Source organism: Convolutriloba macropyga, chromosome 7, assembly GCF_964194025.1.
Source record: "Convolutriloba macropyga chromosome 7, txConMacr16.3, whole genome shotgun sequence".
In the NCBI taxonomy this organism is placed as follows: Eukaryota; Metazoa; Xenacoelomorpha; order Acoela; family Convolutidae; genus Convolutriloba; species Convolutriloba macropyga.
In genome coordinates this window covers 3,815,343-3,837,894 of record NC_134474.1, presented here as the reverse complement: position 1 = coordinate 3,837,894, position 22,552 = coordinate 3,815,343, and the positions used below count along the sequence as shown (strand labels likewise).

The 22,552-nt window shown below is 33.4% G+C and overlaps 1 protein-coding gene across 1 annotated transcript in view; it reads right to left on the bottom strand.

Moving 5' to 3' along the window:
• LOC142342466 (uncharacterized) overlaps positions 1–22,552 on the bottom strand; it is a 152,251-nt gene that overhangs the window by 109,095 nt on the left and 20,604 nt on the right. Inside the window, exons 5-6 of the mRNA XM_075393805.1 lie at positions 21,476–21,671; positions 1,328–1,634 (exon numbers count right to left, since the gene is read on the bottom strand). Of these exons, the coding sequence (XP_075249920.1) occupies positions 1,328–1,634; positions 21,476–21,671 (503 nt within the window). The remainder of the gene's footprint in view (positions 1–1,327; positions 1,635–21,475; positions 21,672–22,552) is intronic.

Sequence of the window (22,552 nt, the reverse complement as noted above, 5' to 3'; positions counted from 1 at the left end):
AAATTTTGAGCTTATCCATTTTGGTTAAAGTTCTGGCTGTTTGATATGTTGTTAGGCGGCATTGAATTAACAGGGATTGCATTTGCACTCTTAATGCTCTCATGTATTTTTTGACCATCAATTTTTTCATTGAAGATGCGTGAGGCGCTGTTAGAGACAATGTTTATTATATCACTATAGGACATTGTATTTAGAACTGTTCGTATTTTGCTCAAGTTTTCGGCTACAAGAACAGCTGTTTTTTCAGTTTGTGGTGGCATTTCAACGTTGGTTTGCGGTTTCAAGTTTTTCGCTGCAGTAGAGTATTTATTCTCATTTATCTTTCTTGAAGCCTCAGCTAGCTTCTGCTGATAGGCCGGACAACAGCAATAAACTGTCGCATGAGCACCGCCACAGTTAGAACACTTTTTTTTCTTTTTGAACAGTACATTCTTTAACACTGTGCTCCTGCGAGCATCGGCGACATCGAGTAGCATTACTGCATTCTTTTGCTGAGTGACCAAATTGTTGGCATTTGGCAAGTTGGGCACAAAATAAAATAGTAAGTCCAAACATATAACAAAAATTTTGACATAATCTGAAGCCGGTTTATACATATAAATGCTCATTTATAAAAAAAAAATCAAGAAAAAAATTGCATATCACGTCAAATTCGTTTTCTGAATACGTTTAAACCACAAAGTTATTATTTTAGCGCACACAAAGAATCAAATGTGGATTGCAATGGCGATATAATAATTTAATTAGTCCTCTGACTACATTATACGGGAATTTGTGGCACCAGTCAATGTATTATGTGTCATATATGACCTTGTATGATATCCAAGAGATTTTTTCAACTTCGAAGGAAAATCAAAATTATACAGTTTTCAGTCTTTGAATTTTTTTGTACGATCCCTGTATGATTTCTAGGAAATCATATATGGTCCTTGTATGACTACCAAGAAGTCATACAAATCATATATGACTTTGTATGATTACTAAGGATCATATATGGCCTAGTACGAAATCAAAGAAAGTTGTATGATCGTTGACCCGGGAAACTATGTGTTTATATGAATCTGATCTGAACCCCCCCCCCCTTTAATGAGCATATAAATTACCCCCCCCCCGACATACGTTCTGCCTTCCTCTTTTTTTTGCAATGCTATAAAACGTGCTATTAATCGACACTTATATTGTAATTGGAATGCATGAAAAAAACTGTGGTGGTGGGGGGGGGGGGGTGAGGGCATGGAGCAGAATAGATCCGTTTTTATATAGCAGATGAGGTCGCTAAAAAGGCATGCACGTCTTGAGAGACAGACCAATACCTTTGAATACGTACCAAGAAAGTCCTGGCCGTAATGAACGGTTGATAGGCGGAGGTTCGAGACCGTTTCGGGTCGAGAACACTGCATGATCTCCATTTCCTTACTGTCAACCTGCCAAGTTTCACAGCAGATAGAGCGGGAATATACAAACAAGCGGTAACACCCTCCTTCAATGGTTAGTGGCACTGTTTGTTCCCATTTGCCCCCCGAAATATCCGCTGAGTAAAGGTAGCTGTCGCGATTATTGTTAAATATCTCGAAACTTGAAATCTGACCTTCTTGATACCATTCGTAATGCAGGCAGGTTTCCATGTTATCTATCTAAAAACAGCCAAACGCCCGGCTATTTTTATGTTAATGCCTGATAAAAGTGAACCTCCCCGTGTCGAATTTTTGCTCCTAAAAAAGGTAAGATTCGGGGGTTAATTGGGGGAATTCTTCGACAATTCTCCTCAAAACTCTTACATCATTTTGGGGGGTAACGGGGGGGGGGGGGGGGGGGGGGGGTAAAATGATGCTAGAGTAAGATATATATTCGATGCACGTTTTTTCCCTTTCAGTCAAACTTTTCTATTTTGGTTTCGCATAGTAGAGAGAAAATGAAAAACTGAAGTTTTATAACTACTACAGAATATTTTTGGTTCAAATTAAACAATTGGGCATTTCCCTTTATACCCCCCAACCCCACCCCCACCTTAGTGGTCGGATAACATAGAGACCTCCCAACGATCATGGTAATTATACACTAATGGGGGACTATAATTTCGTGTGTGTGTGTGTGTGTGTGTGTGTGTTTGGGTGTGTGTGTGTGTGTGTGTGTGTGGGGGGGGGGGGGGGGGGGGGGGGGCTATAATTTCGTTTGGGGGTATAATGGGAAAGACCCAAACAATTTGAATTTTGCATCAATTTGAGATGGTGTGGAGGATTCTATATGTTTTCAGGAGACAAAAGAGCTAACTTAGAATTGTAGATTGGTTAAAAGCGGTTTAAATACAATTTATTAACTTTTATTTTCACTGCAGACGAAAATATTCATATTTTAAGCTTCAAAAAGAACTTTAGGTTGGTTTCGCAAAATTTTCGACAAAAAACATTAGCAGAAAATTTTTGTACGTGGAAAAACATTTAAAAAATTTTGTTTCGTCTCTACTTTTCAAGGATTTTGACTGCTTCTTAAGTTTTACTATGAAAAGTCTACTCCGCCCGTTTTTTGAGCTGATAATTTGAGCTGAAAAAGAAAGCCTCCTCAGTTCAATTTCCTCACTCCATGAGGGCGAATCATTTGACTATTTTTAGTGTGCGTTCGGATACGCTTTCTCTGTTGTTGAAAACGCTCAAAGAATATTCTCAATCGATTGCAAAGTTGCAAAGATGTCAGCACAGAAAGGGTTTGAAGAGTATTTTATAAATGTTGTTTATAAAAAAGATTTTTTAACTATCCTTTTCTTGAAGTCAATGTATTCACTATTTTTAACCTTAGCGTTGATCTTGTCAATCATATAAGCAGTGTTTTTGTTATTTCAAGAAGGATTCGAGGATCAAAACCTTTATTAAATGTGATGGTTTCAAAGAAACATCAGGAAACTTCAAAGTTTTTTTTATTAAATATTCAAAGAACAGAGGAAGAACTTACCTGACGAACTTTGTTGCTATATCGATAAGAAATGGCCACAAAACTAAACTCAATTCTAATTTTGTTTTGGCGCTATCATTATCTTATTGACATATCAATTATATGTCAGAAGTAAATTCTCCCACCAACAGAAACCTGATTCTAACATCCACTGACCAGCATCTAATGAACTCGATTGTACCTAGGCCATATATGACTCTCATGAAATGTTGATGAAAATAGAAAATCACTTCCGGGATCCGGAACTAAAATCTTTTCACATGTCAATCAAGTAATATTTTTATTAGGTAATCTAAACATTCTCTGTATATTTTCGCATAGATAAAACTATAAGTACAAGCTAATTTTTTTGTATTATTTCAGTTCCAAATATATTTTAAAATTCAACATATTGAATTCTTTCGACCCGTGTTATCGACCACGGCATTAATTAAAAACTGATGTACCTAATTTTCGAACTATGGAAATATGGAATGGCTGTAGATTTACTCGCTTTTGACTTTTTTGTTTTCAGAAAATCAACCCCCCCCAATTGCAAATGAAAATGGTACGGGACTCAGAAAATCGCAACTAGGACTCAGGAAATTGCAAACTCTTCGTAAATGCAAAATTTGCGGTTGGATTCATTTTTAAAACACTTTACCTAAGCAGTGCTCTAACTCAAAACTAGACGCCAAAACAAATGCAAATTATTCATGAAAACGACAACATTCTTCAACATTGTCTGCGCAAACAATAAATTTGCTTTGAGATGCAACCTTTTAATAATTTATTATGACTATGCTGCATAACTTCCCATAAGATTAGAAAAATTGCTCTCGGTTTCCCCTATTTGTCTTCAGGGCAAAAATAACAAATTTCTCAAATTAGTTGGACTTCTCGAATTTTATTTTTTGGATTGAACTTTCAAGAGCGAATTTTAATGCGTTCCTCATAATTGGAGGACAACTAAAAGTTTCTTCTGAGAGCATTTGGAACACGAATATATTTGAATGTGCAATTTTGTTAAGCCACAAAAACCTGACAAACTGCTTTTAGTTCAATTGCATAGCAGACGGGTCTTGATGAACGACTGATCTCTTTTCGGCTTTTGATTATAATAAAGAATAAACTTCTTTCTTAAACTTTTCTTTTTGAAATTACATCAAGAGGTCACCCAGGGTAAAGTTCCCGGACAATTCTCGTTTAATCTCCATGTAAATGATTAAGAACTTAAAATGTGTGAAATTCTTCAATACACTGATCGTGCTTTTCTTTAAACATCCATGAAAACTGTAAAATGTCACTCGAATACTCAATAGATGTTAAAATGGACTATTTCACGACAAAAAAATACATATGAAACGGAACTTAGAGTATTTGTCAAAAATGTCAGCCCGAATTGCTACAAACTTGAGAGCAAAAGTTCGAAGAGAAAGCTGAAGTGAAATATCCGGGAGTAACTGTAGATATTGGGCTCAGCTATCAGTAGTAATACTATCTGCCATGTTACTGGAGGGGGGGGTCCGGACCCCCCGCCCTCCAGTAACATGGCAGATATCCGCTGTTGAAATGTTCGCTGTATATAGAATTAGGTGTTACCTAAGTTTTGAACTCTCACTAAATCTTTTTGGTGAAAACATAAAAAACCTAATATAAGACACCAGAAGCCTAAAATTTTTCAAAAAATTTCAAAAATTTTTTCGAAAATTTTTCAAAGTTTTTCAAAGTCCTAAAATGGTCTGAAATGGATTTTGCGCTATGAAAGAGCACTCAAAAGTGATTTTTTGTTGACTTCACTTTTTTCACCTAAGTAGTATAGGGGTCGAAACATATCAAAATTTCGAATTTTTTGAAAAAAATTTTAAAATTTTTCAAAGTCCTAAAATGGTCTGAAATGGATTTTGCGCTATAAAAGAGCACTCAAAAGTGATTTTTTGTTGACTTCACTTTATTCACCTATGAAGTATGTGGGGTCGAAACATACAAAAATTTCGTTATTTTTCCGAAAAAAAGTTTCAAAAATTTTTTGAAGCCCTAAAGTGGCATGAAATGGATTTCTCGCAATGAAGGAGCTTTCAAAAATGATTTTTGTGGACTTCATTTTGTTCAACCAAATAGGACATGAAAAACTCAGTTTTTGAAGTAGACTGAAAGAAGTCAAAGAGCAGTCAGAAGCAGTTTTGTTGACAATACTTTTGCAAATGTTCAGTGTGATGTGGAAAGCTTGGCTTTATTTTTTTTATATACATGTGTAACTATGTATATTTCTATCAAAACAAGTACGTATATTTGCTTACATGTGTTCAAAATTGTAATGTTTATGTAGGAATGAACAATTGATAGAAACGAAAGAATGAGAGTTTTATTTATATAATTATTCGTATTCATGTGTATAATGAAAGTATATATGAAAGTGTATATCTGTTTATAAGTAAATATAACTGTGCTTAAGTTTAGTAATGTTTCTATGAGTATAAGCTGAAGTGTATGTCTGTGGGTAGAAATTGTAAATGTGTGTATATGTCAAGACGTTCTTGGTTTTATGTGTGTATGTTTTTCTATATCTATACAGTGAAATGTATGTATATATGTCTGAATGTGTTTATGTATTTATGTATTTATATGTTTGCAATCCGATGAGAGAGAGATAGAGAGAGGGAGAGAGATAGAGAGAGGGGGGAGATAAGTTCCTGGAGGGCAATTTAATTGCCTTGAAGAATGTTGTTATTTGTCTCCACGATCCAATAATATTAAATCTTGCACACGGATTTTGACCTTCAGCGTAGCTAAACTCTGTCCCATTAAGCATTGGCAAGCAAAATGTCACAAACTAAGACGACAACAAATTTTTGATATTCTGAGCATGCTTTCTTGAAAACTGAATTTTCTACACCTATCTAGCTACCATATTAAAAACTATCAAGATTTTTTACGAAAAAAAAATTCATGCTCTTTGTCTTTTAATCCTAGGCAAGAAAATGATAAAATGTTGCAACACAGAAGACAAAAACAACTTTTTGATGTTCTGAGCATGCTTTGTTGAAAACTGAAATTTCTTCTCCTATCTAGCTACCATAATAAAAAACTATTAAGATTTTTCTTAAAAAAAACAAATTCATGCTCTTTGTCATTTACTCCTTGGCAAGAAAAATATAAAATGTTGCAACACAGAAGACAAAAACAACTTTTTGATGTCCTGGGCATGCTTTTTTGAAAACGAATTTCTCTATACGCATTCAGCTACCCTTCTAGGATTGAGCAAGATTATTTACAGGAAAAAATTACTTGAGATAAATTGTTGAGAGAAAAACAATAAATTGAGCTAAGTAAAAAGATTAAATTCTGTAAAAAACCGAAAAATTTGGTGGAAAAACTATGATATGCAGGAGCAGCTGAACGTGTTAGTTAAATAAAGTAGAATGATAGGAATTCGTCAAGAGCTTGAATCAAACAAATAGTGTAATGTTGTACAAGAAGAGTAGTTTCCACTGGAACTGTAAAAATAGCTAAATTTTCAAAAGTTAATTAGCCACTTGATCAATTAAGCAAGAAAGAACACAAGCTTTGTATCTGGGGGGGGGGGGTTGCTAGAAACAGCTTCAGTAGCGAATAAGTCTTGTTTGCGTATTGGGGTTAAAACTAACGGATAATGCGTGCTTTGACTGAAATCTTAAACAAAAGCGAATCGCTTCTTCAGTAAATGGTACCAGCATACTGAATATACATATACTCAACTATTAAACACTGGAAGTAAAATATCAGAGCACCTCAAGCCAATAAAAATCGAATGAGTTCATTATTGTTCTTTCTTGAATCAAATTTTCGGTGCATTCAGTAACCCTGTGTTAAAATTTTGGATTACTAATTGTTCTGTCGACGTTTTAAAATAACATCACCGTAACGATATTTGATAGAGCATCGGAAAGAGTAACATCCAAAGGAATTTGAAATTTAAAGCGACAGAGTCTGTATAACATATTGGGTTATGAAGCCTGGCGAACATTTCGGAATTGAACACAACACTACTGCTACCTACTACTGCTACTGCCTACTACTACTATCTACAACTACTATCTACAATTAGTACCTACTACTACTACTACTACTACTACTACTACTACTACTACTACTACTACTACTACTACTACTACTACTACTACTACCTACTAGTACTACCTACAACTACTACTATATACTATTAATATCTACTACAACTACTTATTGGTTCTAAGTTACACTAGTACCTACTACTACTTCCTTTAATACCTTCAAATGTTACCATTTGTTTACTAACTATCTACAAAAAGCTGTTTCTGTTTCTCTAAAAAATGAAAACAATTCTTATCTCTAGAGGAGACTCGCTGAGCATAAACAACAGAAGCTTTTCTCTATCTCAAGGTAATGTGTCCTGACTGACACAGACCGATAGAATTTAGCCGCTAATATTTTCAACAATTCATTAAGTGTTTGAAGTTTTTTCGAAGATATAAAAAACGCTGAAGCTATGTTGTATACGTTAACTCAGTAATTTTCAACTCAATGTTAATTTCTTAATTAACAATTAAGAAATCCATGGTATGGTATATCAAGTGGTACTTAATTAATTAAATCAATGTAGAGTTTTATTGTTTAGCGAACCAGTCTAATTTTTAGGAGTTTTTTTGATATGTTCTTTTTTTGAAGTGCAAATTTTTTTATACTTCATTCAAAAATTGCTTGCTTCAAAAATTCTATAGTGTGTACCTTAATGGAAACAAGCACTTTACAACCTACCTACATTATCAAAAAAACAGGTTTTACACTATATAGTTGTTTTCGTATGTTTATTCAGAGCCACCTGTTGTTTCAGTTGTCAGGAATTACACAAATTTTCCAAATCCCTACAATTCAAAAACTTGTATAGACAGAAAACTGCTGGGATAGCTTGCCAGAAGGACAATGCGTTTGTTGAGTTTCATATTAACCTTAGCTTCGGCTCAGGATGTGTTCAAAGCTGAGACTGTAATTGTGAACTTGCTATGCATCAAAAGTTTAACGCTACATGATCTTGCAATTTTTGTTATATTAACTTCTTCCTAATTTGTTAAATTTCATTTGGTCATTGTTTATCTGAAGAAAATTAAAAACGAATCAACCTCATGAAACATTCTTGCACAAACTCGTTGCCCAGTCTTGTTGCATTCTTGCACAGTCTTGTCGCATTTGAGAGCTCAAACAAAAACATTAAATTTAGGTGTTTAGCTGAACGAATTTTGTTTGTTTTCAGCGTCTGTTTACACTCCATGGGCACCAAATGGTTCCAGAGAAGTACTTCTCGCGGAATTTGAAACAAAATTCTTCTTTATTAGTGTTCAAAACACAACCGGAGACAGTATGGCTTTGGATAAGCAAGTAGAATAAAAATGTGAAACATGGTCGATCACTTTACCTAAAAGTTGAACCATTGTGTTCGATTTCGAGTTTGTGATCTAAACACTATTCAAGGATAATTGACTTTTAAGAAAAAGGCTTCTTTTTTAGTATTCAAAACTCAGAGGTGGCATGGATTTCGATAAGCAAGTTTATTAAAATGGTGATTTTGGTCGATTGCTCTAGAGAAAAATGGAAGTCTTGAGTTTGTGTTTGAATTTTTGATCTAAAAACACTATTCAAGGATAATTGACCTTGAAGAAAGACTACTTTTAGTATTAAAAACACAATAATCGGTGACCGCTTAACTTTGAGTTACCAAATATAATAAAATGTGAAAACTTGCCGTATCCCTCTAACTTAAAGTCAAAGTTTGAGTTTGAGTTTGTGATCTATAAATAGTATTCAAGGGATTATTACGTCATAATAGTTGTTATGTTATATAGTTGTGAACGCAAAACATTTGAAATACGTTCTCACAATCTATTTAGACTACAGCTATATATGTGTCAAAAAAGTGAAGGAGACCTTCTGGTTTTACTAAGCTTTTTGATATAATTTACTATATTATATAGACTATATTCACGTGGTCTATTATGCAATCTTTACTGCATGACTTCTGCAAGCATTCTAAGCTGAAGAGTATAATTTTGCATTGTTCTATAGAAAAAAACAGAAATAACACATGATTTTCCTGGTGCTAGGAAAATTGGCGGACAGGTCGTTTAGTCGACAAGGAAAAAATGAGAAATTTAGACGGCAGTTTTTATCATAATTGGTAATAAAAGTCTAATTGGTTTATAAATCAGTAGTTCGGTTGTGATAGATTCATATCAACTCCCATAGACCGTTGAGGCATGACCATTGCCCGCGAGGCATGGCCAGATGCGGTTAAATGCAGTCCAACCACATAAAGCCTCCGTTACATTAGTTGATGAAAAAACTAAGGTATACTTGTCCGCTTACAGAATAGTGTTTTAAATTGGCCAATCACAGCTTCAGAATAAGATTTATTGCTCATTTTACTTAAATTGTCGGTAAAATGTTCATTTTCTTGGTGTGTTGACATATTTTACCAGTAATTTTTGAAAAGATAGGTCAGTGCAACTCTTTAAATGATTAAATGTCTCTGAAGAATATTCGGCTAATGAACATTAAATATTGTAAAATAACTAATGTGGAGATACCTTTAAGTCATGACCACATTAAGTAACAGTTAACACAACTAATTTTGATTTTTGCTACCATAAAAACCGACAACACAGACAGTAGAAATCAACTTAGGAGCTTCGATACCATAGTCAAACTGACAAGTATACTTCTACATTTATTTGGCCGATTTGGAAAATTTCCAGTGTTAAAATTCTGTAACCCATAGTGCATCAAGTTCAAAGTTTAAGGTATTCAAAGTTTTTGGAAATTAGTGTTTCACTTTTCTATGCGGTAATATTGTATTATAATACTAGTATTCTTGGCTTTGTGTACTTCGTTTTGATGTTATCTTTCCGAAGGGGTTTCTATGTTTTCAAACGTTTGTTTGTTATGGATCCTATGAAGAGTCAATTTGAGTTCTTTCAACTGAGTCAAAGACAAAAAACAACTGTCAAAAGGCAAATCCTGATTATAGAGGCAATTGAGCTAATAAGATTTCCAGATTTTTTAATGCAGTATTTTAATTTCCTCTGAGCTTAAAAAATGTGAGAAATAAGTAAAAATGTCTCTGGGAAAAAATCTCCAGGTGGAATTTTACTACTGCGTATTTTGCTTATTGCCACTATTGTCAATAGAGACCATTGTAATTTAACATGATTTTTATCCTCATGAAAATTTGTAGCCTCTATAACAATAAATGGTTGAATCATTATGTACATGAAAAAGTTGTTTTTCACGAGTAATCATATAGCAAAACCTTAATTTTCAATAAAGCTTTATTGATCGGCAATTTACGCTATGAAAATGAATCAGCGGTCTCACAGTTAGTATGAAAATATATTTTTTTCATGGCGCTCAAAAAAAAGGAAACCTCTAACAGAACTACAAAATTAACAACGGTAAGAAAAGAAACGCTTTTTAATGTCAACTTTGCTTTTAATTTGAAAGATTTAATATAAAACAATGCCTAGTTGAAATAAAAAAAAGACTTAGATTGTGCAAAGCAAAAATTTATAAGATATCCTTGTCAAACAATTATTTATGTACAAGCTGATTTTTCATTACTCCTTTAACAAATTTGTTTTTTTAAGACCTCAATAGAGAACGGAGAAGTTTTTACTTCTTGCATCTATTGGAAATTTCGTTCTGATACGTTAAATGCTTACTATTCATGATACCATAGCTTTATGGATTAAAGAAGTTTTAAGTTCGCGTTAATGAATACTTAGGTTTTAAATTTTTATGAGTTAATTGAATAACATACTGAAATACTTCAAATTGACACATATCTCTAAAAGCTACTAAAGAAATTCTGTGAAAATCAAATGTTCTAAGACAAACACAAGTTGTTGCACATGTATACGGAAAACAGTAGTGCATACTTACGTCTATGGTTCAAATTGAGCCTTTGAGCAAAACATGTTTGTTATCTACTAACGTTAGCAGGGAACTTCTAATCGTTTCTTACAATAAACCACGTCAATACTATGCAAAATCAAAAGTATTATACAAATAACTTAATACCAAACGTACAAGTTAACGTTATTTTGCTTAAATTGAGCACAGTAGGGGGTCGAAATGTACTCCCAAATAAAGAATTGCAAGCCTATGTATTCACTCTCTATTTATCACAAGTTTTGCTGCAACACAGTAGAGTACATGTATATATACGCCTTCTTGATCAGAGACAAGAGAATACTTAAGCAAACTAATAAAAGTGCTTTTAGCCGAAAATATTATGCAACAATTTTGCAGAGAAGACTGAACTTCTCATACGCACAGTGCAATTCTTCAGCTTTATACGTAGCAATCAGATCAAAACCTTGAAATGTTAATGTCTGAGGTACTTAGGAGAAACTTCAATTCTTTTTACAACTGAAAAGGAATAAGAATTAGTCTAACTGATTTAACAACTGAGTTCTCCTCGAAATGTTATAGGTCTTCATTGGAAACTATTTGGCTAATTAGGCTAATAGAACGAGTGCTAACATCCCAGCGAACGGCTTATATTTACTTTTAACTGAATGAATTGCTTCTCAAATTAATATTTTAGCGTTTTCATTCTTGACTTGTATTTCATTCAGTAATTGTATGCCAAAAACGCAATTTGAAGGCTCATTTCAGCGCACAATTGTCTATCAAACTCGTTATGAAAACAATATTGCTTTCATACAACAAAGGAAGGGAAGCTCAGTTTCAAGCTGGACTACCGTCGATCATTGTCTCATACCCAAAAAATTTATTGACTTTGTTACTACATTACCTAATATAACCGAAGAGGAAGACTTTATCAACAACTCAACCCCCTCAGAAACGGGAGTAACTTCCCAGAATATACCTAATTCTTTGACTTCTGACATATGGTCACTTCCTATGGACATAAAAAGGATCTTGCGCAGTTATGACTTCGAAAGTATGCCACTCTTCAGGAGCCATAAAGAATATTTCGCTGCTTTAGAAGGTTTGGAAAATATGTGGAAAAAGCTCGAATCATGCAGAATTGAAACAAAACTAACCACCATTCACAATAAAATTGATCATACAACATCATCCACACCCGATGATAACAGAAAGACTGTGATATCTTCCATCTTAGAACGATTCCCTAGTCTTCTTGAAGAAAACTCGAAAATTGAAGAAAACTTCCAGAAACTTAGCACTGAGCCATCGGCTAACAATGCTCTACGAAAGAGGATCCAATCTCGTGTTGTTGGAGGATGTGTAATTCACAGTGGAAATTTTCCAAAAAGAATGAGATTCGATGAAAATGTGAGGTGTTCATGCGACAATAACAACTAGAACTGAAAAATTCTTGTCGATTAAAGCTTATGAACTAGACGTTGGTATCCAGTATTTTCCATTTATAACCTGTTATTTTGAAATGCTGTGCTTTATTAAAATCCGTTGTGTATGCTTATTATTCAAATTTTAGTAGTTAAAAAACCACTCCTTTAAACTGAAGTATGTTGGTTGAACATTATCCACGTCAGAGAAACAGGAAACAGGCTTCGACCTGTTTAAAGAACTAGAAAGTCAGAAATTTGTTGTAGAGTAGGATCCCCAAACCGTAGATTATCGTTCTGAAATGTTGAAATGGATACGCGCAAGAGTCGACGTTATAAAGAGCTGACGTTAGAATACGCCGCAACTTGTTGTGATTTAAGTAGAGCCGAAACCAAAAAATTGCCCTTAATTACCCTAAATTAATAGTTGATTATTAAAAAAGTACCTGAGTGGGTTAATTGGTCTCATGTTCGGTTATGATAGTTTCATATCAAGTCCCAACAGCCGCTGAGGCATGGCCATGGTCCGCGATGATTGCAAGATAATTATTTTTTTTAATTTGTTTCCAGTGTCTTATACTAGAAGATACTAAATATTATTTTTTCCAATACTCGAATGTAGTAGTCTCATTTAAGAGCCAAATTAATTTGTCGCAAAATTTACCGTAAATTATCAATTTATAATTTAAATAAAATGTCGGTTCTCTTGAATCGGCTCTTTTCACTTCGGCTGTCTTACAAGTCACGGGTTGAAATAAAACATTCAACCTGACCACTTGCTTTTAATGAATAAAAAAACCTATATTGGGAGAAGTTCAGTCTTCTCTGCAAAATTGTTGCATAATATTTTCGGCTAAAAGCACTTTTATTAGTTTGCTTAAGTATTCTCTTGTCTCTGAACAAGAAGGCGTATATATACATGTACTCTACTGTGTTGCAGCAAAACTTGTGATAAATAGAGAGTGAATACATAGGCTTGCATTTCTTTATTTGGGAGTACATTTCGACCCCCTACTGTGCTCAATTTAAGCAAAATAACGTTAACTTGTACGTTTGGTATTAAGTAATTTGTATAATACTTTTGATTTTGCATAGTATTGACGTGGTTTATTGTAAGAAACGATAAGAAGTTCCCTGCTAACGTTAGTAGATAACAAACATGTTTTGCTCAAAGGCTCAATTTGAACCATAGACGTAAGTATGCACTACTGTTTTCCGTATACATGTGCAACAACTTGTGTTTGTCTTAGAACATTTGATTTTCACAGAATTTCTTCAGTAGCTTTTAGAGATATGTGTCAATTTGAAGTATTTCAGTATGTTATTCAAGTAACTCATAAAAATTTAAAACCTAAGTATTCATTAACGCGAACTTAAAACTTCTTTAATCCATAAAGCTATGGTATCATGAATAGTAAGCATTTAACGTATCAGAACGAAATTTCCAATAGATGCAAGAAGTAAAAACTTCTCCGTTCTCCTATGAGTTTTCTCAATGCAAACTATTGAGGTCTTAAAAAAACAAATTTGTTAAAGGAGTAATGAAAAATCAGCTTGTACATAAATAATTGTTTGACAAGGATATCTTATAAATTTTTGCTTTGCACAATCTAAGTCTTTTTTTTATTTCAACTAGGCATTGTTTTATATTAAATCTTTCAAATTAAAAGCAAAGTTGACATTAAAAAGCGTTTCTTTTCTTACCGTTGTTAATTTTGTAGTTCTGTTAGAGGTTTCCTTTTTTTTTGAGCGCCATGAAAAAAATATATTTTCATACTAACTGTGAGACCGCTGATTCATTTTCATAGCGTAAATTGCCGATCAATAAAGCTTTATTGAAAATTAAGGTTTTGCTATATGATTACTCGTGAAAAACAACTTTTTCATGTACATAATGATTCAACCATTTATTGTTATAGAGGCTACAAATTTTCATGAGGTTAAAAATCATGTTAAATTACAATGGTCTCTATTGACAATAGTGACAATAAGCAAAATACGCAGTAGTAAAATTCCACCTGGAGATTTTTTCCAAGAGACATTTTTACTTATTTCTCACATTTTTTAAGCTCAGAGGAAATTAAAATACTGCATTAAAAAATCTGGAAATCTTATTAGCTCAATAGCCTCTATAATCAGGATTTGCCTTTTGACAGTTGTTTTTTGTCTTTGACTCAGTTGAAAGAACTCAAATTGACTCTTCATAGGATCCATAACAAACAAACGTTTGAAAACATAGAAACCCCTTCGGAAAGATAACATCAAAACGAAGTACACAAAGCCAATAATACTAGTATTATAATACAATATTACCGCATAGAAAAGTGAAACACTAATTTCCAAAAACTTTGAATACCTTAAACTTTGAACTTGATGCACTATCGGTTACAGAATTTTAACACTGGAAATTTTCCAAATCGGCCAAATGAATGTAGAAGTATACTTGTCAGTTTGACTATGGTATCGAAGCTCCTATTTTGATTTCTACTGTCTGTGTTGTCGGTTTTTATGGTAGCAAAAATCAAAATTAGTTGTGTTAACTGTTACTTAATGTGGTCATGACTTAAAGGTATCTCCACATTAGTTGTTTTGCAATATTTAATGTTCATTAGCCGAATATTCTTCAGAGACATTTAATCATTTAAAGAGTTGCACTGACCTATCTTTTCAAAAATTACTGGTAAAATATGTCAACACACCAAGAAAATGAACATTTTACCGACAATTTAAGTAAAATGAGCAATAAATCTTATTCTGAAGCTGTGATTGGCCAATTTAAAACACTATTCTGTAAGCGGACAAGTATACCTTAGTTTTTTCATCAACTAATGTAACGGAGGCTTTATGTGGTTGGACTGCATTTAACCGCATCTGGCCATGCCTCGCGGGCAATGGTCAAGCCTCAACGGTCTATGGGAGTTGATATGAATCTATCACAACCGAACTACTGATTTATAAACCAATTAGACTTTTATTACCAATTATGATAAAAACTGCCGTCTAAATTTCTCATTTTTTCCTTGTCGACTAAACGACATGTCCGCCAATTTTCCTAGCACCAGGAAAATCATGTGTTATTTCTGTTTTTTTTCTATAGAACAATGCAAAATTATACTCTTCAGCTTAGAATGCTTGCAGAAGTCATGCAGTAAAGATTGCATAATAGACCACGTGAATATAGTCTATATAATATAGTAAATTATATCAAAAAGCTTAGTAAAACCAGAAGGTCTCCTTCACTTTTTTGACACATATATAGCTGTAGTCTAAATAGATTGTGAGAACGTATTTCAAATGTTTTGCGTTCACAACTATATAACATAACAACTATTATGACGTAATAATCCCTTGAATACTATTTATAGATCACAAACTCAAACTCAAACTTTGACTTTAAGTTAGAGGGATACGGCAAGTTTTCACATTTTATTATATTTGGTAACTCAAAGTTAAGCGGTCACCGATTATTGTGTTTTTAATACTAAATAAAAATAGTCTTTCTTCAAGGTCAATTATCCTTGAATAGTGTTTTTAGATAAAAAATTCAAACACAAACTCAAGACTTCCATTTTTCTGTAGCGCAATCGACCAAAATCACCATTTTAATAAACTTGCTTATCGAAATCCATGCCACCTCTGAGTTTTGAATACTAAAAAAGAAGCCTTTTTCTTAAAAGTCAATTATCCTTGAATAGTGTTTAGATCACAAACTCGAAATCGAACACAATGGTTCAACTTTTAGGTAAAGTGATCGACCATGTTTCACATTTTTATTCTACTTGCTTATCCAAAGCCATACTGTCTCCGGTTGTGTTTTGAACACTAATAAAGAAGAATTTTGTTTCAAATTCCGCGAGAAGTACTTCTCTGGAACCATTTGGTGCCCATGGAGTGTAAACAGACGCTGAAAACAAACAAAATTCGTTCAGCTAAACACCTAAATTTAATGTTTTTGTTTGAGCTCTCAAATGCGACAAGACTGTGCAAGAATGCAACAAGACTGGGCAACGAGTTTGTGCAAGAATGTTTCATGAGGTTGATTCGTTTTTAATTTTCTTCAGATAAACAATGACCAAATGAAATTTAACAAATTAGGAAGAAGTTAATATAACAAAAAATGCAAGATCATGTAGCGTTAAACTTTTGATGCATAGCAAGTTCACAATTACAGTCTCAGCTTTGAACACATCCTGAGCCGAAGCTAAGGTTAATATGAAACTCAACAAACGCATTGTCCTTCTGGCAAGCTATCCCAGCAGTTTTCTGTCTATACAAGTTTTTGAATTGTAGGGATTTGGAAAATTTGTGTAATTCCTGACAACTGAAACAACAGGTGGCTCTGAATAAACATACGAAAACAACTATATAGTGTAAAACCTGTTTTTTTGATAATGTAGGTAGGTTGTAAAGTGCTTGTTTCCATTAAGGTACACACTATAGAATTTTTGAAGCAAGCAATTTTTGAATGAAGTATAAAAAAATTTGCACTTCAAAAAAAGAACATATCAAAAAAACTCCTAAAAATTAGACTGGTTCGCTAAACAATAAAACCCTACATTGATTTAATTAATTAAGTACCACTTGATATACCATACCATGGATTTCTTAATTGTTAATTAAGAAATTAACATTGAGTTGAAAATTACTGAGTTAACGTATACAACATAGATTCAGCGTTTTTTATATCTTCGAAAAAATTTCAAACACTTAATGAATTGTTGAAAATATTAGCGGCTAAATTCTATCGGTCTGTGTCAGTCAGGACACATTACCTTGAGATAGAGAAAAGCTTCTGTTGTTTATGCTCAGCGAGTCTCCTCTAGAGATAAGAATTGTTTTCATTTTTTAGAGAAACAGAAACAGCTTTTTGTAGATAGTTAGTAAACAAATGGTAACATTTGAAGGTATTAAAAGGAAGTAGTAGTAGGTACTAGTGTAATTTAGAACCAATAAGTAGTTGTAGTAGATATTAATAGTATCTAGTAGTAGTTGTAGGTAGTACTAGTAGGTAGTAGTAGTAGTAGTAGTAGTAGTAGTAGTAGTAGTAGTAGTAGTAGTAGTAGTAGTAGTAGGTACTAATTGTAGATAGTAGTTGTAGATAGTAGTAGTAGGCAGTAGCAGTAGTAGGTAGCAGTAGTGTTGTGTTCAATTCCGAAATGTTCGCCAGGCTTCATAACCCAATATGTTATACAGACTCTGTCGCTTTAAATTTCAAATTCCTTTGGATGTTACTCTTTCCGATGCTCTATCAAATATCGTTACGGTGATGTTATTTTAAAACGTCGACAGAACAATTAGTAATCCAAAATTTTAACACAGGGTTACTGAATGCACCGAAAATTTGATTCAAGAAAGAACAATAATGAACTCATTCGATTTTTATTGGCTTGAGGTGCTCTGATATTTTACTTCCAGTGTTTAATAGTTGAGTATATGTATATTCAGTATGCTGGTACCATTTACTGAAGAAGCGATTCGCTTTTGTTTAAGATTTCAGTCAAAGCACGCATTATCCGTTAGTTTTAACCCCAATACGCAAACAAGACTTATTCGCTACTGAAGCTGTTTCTAGCAACCCCCCGCAGATACAAAGCTTGTGTTCTTTCTTGCTTAATTGATCAAGTGGCTAATTAACTTTTGAAAATTTAGCTATTTTTATAGTTCCAGTGGAAACTACTCTTCTTGTACAACATTACACTATTTGTTTGATTCAAGCTCTTGACGAATTCCTATCATTCTACTTTATTTAACTAACACGTTCAGCTGCTCCTGCATATCATAGTTTTTCCACCAAATTTTTCGGTTTTTTACAGAATTTAATCTTTTTACTTAGCTCAATTTATTGTTTTTCTCTCAACAATTTATCTCAAGTAATTTTTTCCTGTAAATAATCTTGCTCAATCCTAGAAGGGTAGCTGAATGCGTATAGAGAAATTCGTTTTCAAAAAAGCATGCCCAGGACATCAAAAAGTTGTTTTTGTCTTCTGTGTTGCAACATTTTATCATTTTCTTGCCTAGGATTAAAAGACAAAGAGCATGAATTTTTTTTTCGTAAAAAATCTTGATAGTTTTTAATATGGTAGCTAGATAGGTGTAGAAAATTCAGTTTTCAAGGAAGCATGCTCAGAATATCAAAAATTTGTTGTCGTCTTAGTTTGTGACATTTTGCTTGCCAATGCTTAATGGGACAGAGTTTAGCTACGCTGAAGGTCAAAATCCGTGTGCAAGATTTAATATTATTGGATCGTGGAGACAAATAACAACATTCTTCAAGGCAATTAAATTGCCCTCCAGGAACTTATCTCCCCCCTCTCTCTATCTCTCTCCCTTTCTCTATCTCTCTCTCATCGGATTGCAAACATATAAATACATAAATACATAAACACATTCAGACATATATACATACATTTCACTGTATAGATATAGAAAAACATACACACATAAAACCAAGAACGTCTTGACATATACACACATTTACAATTTCTACCCACAGACATACACTTCAGCTTATACTCATAGAAACATTACTAAACTTAAGCACAGTTATATTTACTTATAAACAGATATACACTTTCATATATACTTTCATTATACACATGAATACGAATAATTATATAAATAAAACTCTCATTCTTTCGTTTCTATCAATTGTTCATTCCTACATAAACATTACAATTTTGAACACATGTAAGCAAATATACGTACTTGTTTTGATAGAAATATACATAGTTACACATGTATTTAAAAAAAATAAAGCCAAGCTTTCCACATCACACTGAACATTTGCAAAAGTATTGTCAACAAAACTGCTTCTGACTGCTCTTTGACTTCTTTCAGTCTACTTCAAAAACTGAGTTTTTCATGTCCTATTTGGTTGAACAAAATGAAGTCCACAAAAGTCATTTTTGAAAGCTCCTTCATTGCGAAAAATCCATTTCATGCCACTTTAGGGCTTCAAAAAATTTTTGAAACTTTTTTTCAGAGAAATAACGAAATTTTTGTATGTTTCGACCCCCCATACTTCATAGGTGAATAAAGTGAAGTCAACAAAAAATCACTTTTGAGTGCTCTTTTATAGCGCAAAATCCATTTCAGACCATTTTAGGACTTTGAAAAATTTTAAAATTTTTTTCAAAAAATTCGAAATTTTGATATGTTTCGACCCCTATACTACTTAGGTGAAAAAAGTGAAGTCAACAAAAAATCACTTTTGAGTGCTCTTTCATAGCGCAAAATCCATTTCAGACCATTTTAGGACTTTGAAAAACTTTGAAAAATTTTCGAAAAAATTTTTGAAATTTTTTGAAAAATTTTAGGCTTCTGGTGTCTTATATTAGGTTTTTTATGTTTTCACCAAAAAGATTTAGTGAGAGTTCAAAACTTAGGTAACACCTAATTCTATATACAGCGAACATTTCAACAGCGGATATCTGCCATGTTACTGGAGGGCGGGGGGTCCGGACACCCCCCCCTACAAGAACTCTCACCACCGAAAAAGTGATTTTCTCTTAGTGAAAGCAAGTTTTTTGGTTAAGTTTCGCCAGCCAACTTAACCCAAGAACTGCTCTCAGGCTGGCGAAACTTAACCAAAAAACTTGCTTTCACTAAGAGAAAATCAGTTTTTCGGTGGTGAGAGTTCTTGTAGGGGGGGGGGGGGGTCCGGACCCCCCCCCTCCAGTAACATGGCAGATAGTATTACTACTGCTATCAATCAGTATGTACGCTCGAAAATGGTCCAAACTAATCAATTTTTATTCGACGCCTTCCACAAAGCTACCCCCATGTTAGTTTTATTCACAAATTTTAAAACATTTACAAAATCCAGCCTTACTATTGAGCGCCCTTGATAACAACGTAATAGTCTTCTTTAAAAAACATTAAAGCTCGCCATTAAGAGCGTTTTATTGTCGTTCCAACTTCAAATCACCAACAGATGTTAGGCTCCAAAAACAAACTACCTGTTCGCCTCTCGCTCGACTAAAGATTATCTTGTTATGTTTTTCTTTTAGAGACTAATAGAAAGCTAGTTTTCAATAGACCAACCGAAGACTCGCTCCCTATTTTAACTGTTTTAAATGACAAAGATCAACAATTTACGATGCATCTAGGGTGTTTCATCAAACAGAATGTAGAAGCAAACACTACGACAAAATCTTTGTATCGACAGGTTTTGAACAGCTTGCCTAAAAATGTTTTAACTCAATTATGTACTTACGCGAGTTTCAAAAAAATCAAAAAGATTTTTCTTTTGAGCAGTTTGTTGCCAACTATAAAAATCAAAGTTTTGGTAAAATTTCACGGCATGACTTCAAATTTTCATGATTTCTTGAACGCAAAAAAAGAAAATCCGATATAATTTCCACTTTGTAATAACTGTAATTCCTCACTGTCCTTAATAACGGTGAGCGTGAAAGATTTGTTCTCGGAGTAATAATGTTTTGTTAATCACTCATCTAATAGATTAATATTTGTAAATTACACTGCCTGAAATTTGACACAAGAACGTAAACACCTCAGATAATTCCGTGTTCCTTTTTCTAATTAATTATTGCTGTTTGAAAGCGAGCATGCCAGTGGTTATTTTTAAATTTGACAACCAAATATATTGATGACACAAAGAAAGATATGAGGGTCTTCTTCTTTTTTTTTTGCTTAAATAAAAAAACCAACTATTTTCAGCCCTTCAAATTGATTTACAGTCGGTTGCTCCTTTTTGAAAATTCCGACAATTTCTAGCATTGGAAAAAAGATTATATCGGCGTTACCGAAGAAAAATTCGAACGCAACTGTTTTTCTACCCCAATCTGAGCATAGCGACAATTTCCCATGCTTACAATCGAAGGAAGGTTTCTGGAGTAAGGTTATGTTGTAAAATCTTGTGAATGAATCGGACGCTTATCTTGTGAGATTCTTGCACGTGTTGAAAACTTATTTTTAACGAATCTTGCAAAGTTTATTCACGGTTATCTCGCTTGATTCTCCCATCTTCGATTACTATCAAAAACCTTGCAAGATTCTAGCTCGATCTTAAATAGACACATTGACAGATTTGAATCGTAATCGAGGACAATTAAACAAAAACCTCGACCGGGGTGAAAATTTTTAGCAGTATAGATGGAAAAGTGATTAGTTTTTTATTGTTGATTTTTGGGATATTTTTTCTAATTTAAAGAAACCTCTGGCTGAAATTATATACCACCCACCTCATCACAAAGATGGAGTTTGAATTGGCGTCTAGTTGAGGTACCGGGATCATCTACTGTTGGAGTTGGGGGTAGAGTGCAGAATTCGAAGCTGTCATCTGTCACTTCTGGAGCAGCGCCCAAGCTGTATGCTTCCAACGTTATGGAGTAACACTGGCTGGGTTCCAAGTTGTCAAAATGGATCAAAAACTGTAATCTAAAAAGCCCATTGCCTATTCTGGAGAGTCTGATCATAAGTCTGGCAAAGTTCTGTTATCTGACACCTACCAGAAACTTCTTTCAAAATCAATTCGTTTTGGATTAGTCTAAACTAGTCCTAGCATAGGCGTCTGCAATCAGTTCAAAGAAAATGCATCAAATGAAAATCTATTATGTATATTCTCCACCAATCACAGACCGAGAAGACTCTCTCTAAATAAATCATGCCACGTCACTCTAGTCAGTGTTCTGATAATTGTACACCTTGTGTATATCTGATTTGACTCGATCGTATTTTATAAAATCCGCCGTTATAATTGAAGTTCTCCTTCAGTATGTTCCGGAGTCGTTTAGTAAGTTAGATTTAGGTAAATCTACTTTGCGCGCAGAAATAACTAACCTTAGCTCTATAATCTATATGGCTATAAAAAGAGCCTAAACAGAGTCTGCCTGAACAAAGTTTCCTTTTTTGTCTAAAAGACTCTAAGAAAGGAATTGTTTCTGGACAATTTTTCGTAAATCTTCATATAATTATCAAAACGATTCTTGTAATGATTAAAGCACACTGTTGATGCCTGTATGAAAAATTCACTCAAAACTCAGTAACATTTGAAAATGAAATCTGTTTCTAACCTATTTTAGATCTCTTTAGGTCATTTTCTGATAATATAAAAAATCAGAGGTCTCTCATTAGGGGTTAACTTAACAGATGCCTACTAAAAACGCCGCTAGTTGAAAACATTTTGTTGAAAATGAACCTTTCCGAAGAAAACATAGTTATCACATATTTATTTATATATATATATTTATATATATATATATATATATATATATATATATATATATATATATATATATATATATATTATATATATATAT